The 5,100-nt window shown below is 52.9% G+C and overlaps 1 protein-coding gene across 1 annotated transcript; it reads left to right on the forward strand.

The window, feature by feature from the left end:
* The first annotated feature begins 1,023 nt into the window (after positions 1-1,023).
* On the forward strand, positions 1,024-4,588 carry LOC128587939 (granzyme H-like). The gene is made up of 5 exons (XM_053594465.1): positions 1,024-1,335; positions 2,575-2,722; positions 3,373-3,508; positions 3,714-3,974; positions 4,343-4,588. The coding sequence occupies exons 1-5, from the start codon at positions 1,281-1,283 to the stop codon at positions 4,496-4,498; spliced, it is 756 nt and encodes a 251-aa protein (XP_053450440.1). The 5' UTR covers positions 1,024-1,280; the 3' UTR covers positions 4,499-4,588.
* Positions 4,589-5,100: the final 512 nt, after the last annotated feature.

Consider the following 5,100-nt stretch of genomic DNA (forward strand, 5'->3'; position numbering starts at 1 on the left):
AGTTCCAGACTAGCCTGAGCAAGAGTGAGACTCTGTCTCTACTAAAAACTAGAAAATAAAAAAAAAAAATTTAAAAATTAGCCAGGTGGGGTGGCGCCTGTGGCTCATATACCGAGGGTGGCAGGTTCAAACCCAGCCCCAGCCAAACTGCAACAAAAAAATAGCCAGGTGTTGTGGCGGGCGCCTGTAGTCCCAGCTACTCAGGAGGCTGAGGCAGGAGAATCGCCTAAGCCCAGGAGTTGGAGGTTGCTGTGAGCTGTGTGACGCCACGGCATTCTACCGAGGGCAATAAAGTGAAACTCCGTCTCTACAAAAAAAGTAAAAAAAAAAAATTAGCCAGGTGTTGTGGTGGGCACCAACAGTCCCAGCTACTCAAGAGGCTGAGGCAGGAATGTCACCTGAACCCAGGAGTTTGAGGTTGCTGTGAGCATAAGGTCGCTGAAGCCATGGCACTCATAGCCTGGGTAACAGAGTGAGACTCTGTCAAAAAGAAAAAGAACCATAAGATTTCTAGAAGAAAACAGGAAGAACTCTTTTTTTTTGAGACAGAGTCTCACTATGTCACCCTGGGTCGAGTGCCATGGCATCACAGCTCACAGCAACCTCAAACTCTTGGGCTTAAGAGATTCTTTTCCTTCATCCTCCCAAGTAGCTAGGACTACAGGCGCCCACCACAATGCCCAGCTATTTTTTTGTTGTATTTGTCATAGTTGTTTAGCAGGCCTAGTCTGGGTTCGAACCTGCCAGCCCCAGTGTATGTGGCCGACGCCTAGCCACTGAGCTACAGGTGCTGAGCCTGGGAAGAACTCTTTTAGACATCAGCCTAGACAAAGAATTTATGACTAAGACATCAAGTATTGGCTTTTCAAGGGCAGGAAACATGTCTCTCGCATCCCTGGATGTGACTTGCTAAAAAAGCCAAGAGCTGAGAAAGGAAAGCACGCTTGGTGCAGCTCGGTCACTTAGGAGCTTCTGGGGTTATCACCCTGCAGCCACAGCCTCAACAACCTTCACCTTCTCATCCGCTATTCTTGCTTTTGCCTTGTAACTCAGCAGCAGAGTTGCAAGTGTGATAACGATGCCATTTTCACCTCAACCAAACAAGAGAATGTTGGAAACCAACTTGTGTGATGACGTCCATCAAAACCAGAAGAGCACACACAGGTCCGGGAGGTCTGTGAGGTCACTGAGCCCACCTCTCCCGCATCCTCCCTTCCGTGGCTGTTTATCTGGACAGAGGAAATACCAGCAGCGCTGACCTGGGCAGCCTTCCTGAGGAGATGCAGCCATTCCTGCTCCTGCTGGCCTTTCTTCTGCCTTCTAGAGCTGGGACAGGTAAGTGACCATCCCTATTCCAGAGGCTTGTGTCCATCTTACAAAATCCCAGCACTGGTCAGGAATTTTCATCAGTTTGAGCCCGGCTCCCATCCACCACCTAAACTTCTAACTCTAGTGCTAGATAGACCCTTAACAAGGTTGGCAGAAGGAAGGGTGTTCCCAGAAAGGTTTAGTAGGCACTAGCCTCTCTCTAGAGAGGTCTTCTTCATGACCTAGAAGAAGGTGGAAAGTGTGAAGCTACGAAAGGTGAGTATTTATAATCCCTCACTCCAGTCCAGGAAAGGATATTCCCAATCCCTTTGAGCTTTACTTGGCCAGTAGTGCCCCTCTTTTCTCATCTGTGCCACTTGCTCTGACCTCTGACCTTCTAACTCCAAAGCTTACCTGTCCTGTTTCTCAGCCCATTACCATCCCAGTCCTGCTCCAAGTGGCCACTCTGATGAGCCGTGGAGTTTGTCACTGGAGCAGCTTAAGAACCAGTTAAACTATTAAGCACCCCCAACCCTCTGACTGCTGTCCAAGAGAGAACCCAGGGCACAGCAGATCTCAGAGGTCACAGATGGCTGCAACCGCAACTCTCCACCCCAGCCTGTGTGGTCCATTTTTAGCTAGCTTCTCTACTTCCCCTGCCTTCCCAGGCCCTTGGCTACTCCACCGTCTTTGGCAGTGCTTCCTCCACAACCCCGGAGGCCCTGAATCCACCAGCACCACCCCACCACGCCCCAGCCAAAGGCTAACTGGAGGCCATTCATTTGTGCAGCCAAAAAACACTTTCTGAGAACCTTAGGCCCTAGGACAGGAGGATTTTAGAAAATCCAACTCCATCAGCTCATGGGTAGCTCATTGGAAAACGGCACAGATGCAGATGATGGCAATGGCTCAGAGGGATCCAGGGGGACTCACTAAGAAAGAAGAGAGCAAGGCAGTCCCATCCAGGTCCTCTGGGGCTCTGCCTTCCTGGAGACAGACTTTACCTCCTCCCTGTGCGTCTGCAACAGGATGTGGACAACACGCGCTGCCCCTCCTTTCTCAGAGGGGGCTCTGAGGTTTGAGGCTCAGAAGAGGCAATTCCACCTGCAAGAACCACTGTCTGCAGGTGGAATTGCCTCTTCTGAGCCTCAAACCTCAGGACGATGCACCCTCACTGAGCAGCACACCCCCAATGACCATCTTGCTGAGCCTCCTCTCCTGACCACGCCTGCCCCAGTTGCCTCAACTTCCAGCCTTTCTTTTCAGAGGAGATCATCGGGGGCCATGAGGCCAAGCCCCACTCTCGCCCCTACATGGCATTTCTTCAGTTACTGGTTAAGGAGAATAAGAAGAGGTGTGGCGGCACCCTCGTGCGGGACGACTTTGTGCTGACAGCTGCTCACTGCTGGGGAAGGTGAGGAGCAGCCTCAGCTCATACCTCCTGAGACCCACCAGGGACACCCAGTCCTCTCCTAGGGGCTGCAGCTCAGAGGAGCGTCCCAGGCTCCTGGTACCCCTGAGAGCCCCTGAGAGCTCACCAGAGCAGCCACCTAGGAGCAGGACTAGGATGATGAAAGGCTGAGAAACAGGGCGGCGCCTGTGGCTCAAGGAGTAGGGCGCTGGTCCCATATGCCAGAGGCGGCAGGTTCATACCCAGCTCCGGCCAGAAAAAAACACACACACAAAAAAAGAAAGGCTGAGAACCAGAACAGGTGAGCTTTGGAGTCAGAGGGTGAGAGGTCCGAGCAAGTGGCACAGGTGAGATGAGGGACAATACTGACGAATAAAGCAGTGGCCGAGTTTGAAAGCATGCATCAAGGGTCACGACACAGATGGAGCAGTTCCACATTGTTCCCGAAGGCAAGAGAGAACACCCAGAAGCCCTGCTCTTAGTGTCCTTGAGAAGCAGAGGACATAGTCACTCAACCCTGGGGCCCTCCCATCCCCTCAATTTTCCCATCTGCTGCAGCCCTGCCCTGCCCTGGCTGTCACCTGCTCCTCAAGACTCTTGGGCTGTACCCTGTAACTCCACATTTCCACAGCCCCTCTGTGCTTTCTGTGCAGCTCCATGAATGTCACCCTGGGGGCCCACAACATCAAGAAGCAGGAGAAGACCCAGCAGGTCATCCGTGTGAGAAGACGCATTCCCCACCCAGACTATAATGCTATCACCTTGGCCAATGACATCATGCTGCTGCAGGTGAGGCAAACTGCTGCTGCTCTCTCTCTACTTGGCCCTGTTGCCCCTCCCACAGTGACACTGTCCCTTCTTCCCTCCTGTCCATCCTGGCTGCTTGACCAGTTCCTGTACCTCAGAGGGGAAGGAAGAAGGGTCAGCCTGAGCACAGTGCCTGGGCCCAGGAGGCCACTGTCTGACCTGGACTTTCTTGCCTCTTCCCCGCCAGCTGGAGAGAAAGGCCAAGCGGACTCCAGCTGTGCAGCCCCTCAAGCTGCCCAGCAACACAGGAGGGGTGATGCCAACAATGGTGTGCAGTGTGTCTGGCTGGGGCCAGACCACTCCAGGGGGCAAACGCTCAGACACCCTGCAGGAGGTGACACTGACAGTGCAAAAGGATGAGGAATGTATATCCCGCTTTCCCAACAAGTACAACAGGACCACCCAGATTTGCATGGGGGACCCAAAGGAAATGAAGGCTGCTTTCAAGGTCAGGTTTCCAGCATCTACAGACAAGCCCCTGGGAGAAAGGAATTTGAGGGAATTTGATATGGGAGTTGTCTGTTCCATGAGCTTCAGCAGCCTGAGCACCCCAGGAATTTGGTCTTTAATCCACTCCCTGGGTGCCCTGGAGGGGAAATGGGAAAGGCGGTATTACCACCGTAGTATCCTGAGGGTTGCAGAGAAAGACTTGGCCTGGGGTGAGCTGGGAATAACATTCAGGGCCATACTGGAGCCCCTGGGCTGAGGGAGGTGACAAGGCTGCCCTGGCCCTCATGTCTTATACACAGAGATGTCTTATAACCCCCTAACAGAGGGGGGTTCAGTCAGTTCAGTCTTTTCTCTCTTTGCCCACAGGGGGATTCCGGTGGCCCCCTTGTGTGTAAGAACAAGGTTCAGGGCATTTTCTCCTGTGGTCCAGACAATGGGAAACCCCCAGGAGTCTTCATCAAGGTCTCACACTTCCTGCCCTGGATAAAGAAAACAATGAAGCACCTCCAACAGCAAGCCTAAGACTGACCTTCCTCTGAGGCTGACCATCTTTTCTGGAGCAGAGGCAGGCAGTTGGGGTTGCAGGATTACAATAAAATAGATAAGTCGAGACTCAGTGAATATGACTGACCTATTCTCCCAACTACTCTCAATGTGCAGCACCACTGCTCCAGGGAGCCCTCTGCTATCAATTCTGGTTTTGCTTCTTCCTTTCTCCCACAGCCTTCCCTGGTCCCTGACCCCATGCTGTACACTTTCTTATGAATTTCTCAGTCACGTGTCTTTGATACCTAATCTTCTGCCACAGACAATCTTCTCCCACCCCCCAAAAAAGGAACCTCTCTGGGGCTTAGGAATTTCTTACCATCCCTAAGCCAACCACTTTCATCCACCCCTCTCCCCAACAATTTGGCAGAGAGTGGAGCAGGGCAGTCGAAAGGGGTGACTCCAGGGACCCAGAACTGGGACCATGCCATGAGCACTCCAGAGGGGGCCTGCCTGAAGCTCGGGAGGCTGAGATGTTACTCGGATGTCCCTCAGCTACTCTGATGCCCCCCACCCAGGTCCTGTTTTCTTGCCCTTCCCTAAGCTGCACTGAGCTCAGTCAGCCTCTTTCCTCCCTG

Source organism: Nycticebus coucang, chromosome 6 (assembly GCF_027406575.1).
Source record: "Nycticebus coucang isolate mNycCou1 chromosome 6, mNycCou1.pri, whole genome shotgun sequence".
Lineage (NCBI taxonomy): Eukaryota > Metazoa > Chordata > Mammalia > Primates > Lorisidae > Nycticebus > Nycticebus coucang.

What these genes read in the sequence shown, in the direction of transcription:
- LOC128587939 (XM_053594465.1), top strand. Translation starts at nt 1,281, where the DNA reads ATGCAGCCATTCCTGCTCCTGCTGGCCTTTCTTCTGCCTTCTAGAGCT. An exon ending in GCCTTCTAGAGCTGGGACAG is followed by an intron (nt 1,336 to 2,574) that starts GTAAGTGACCAT and finishes CTTTCTTTTCAG; the next exon opens with AGGAGATCATCGGGGGCCAT. An exon ending in ATGACATCATGCTGCTGCAG is followed by an intron (nt 3,509 to 3,713) that starts GTGAGGCAAACT and finishes CTTCCCCGCCAG; the next exon opens with CTGGAGAGAAAGGCCAAGCG.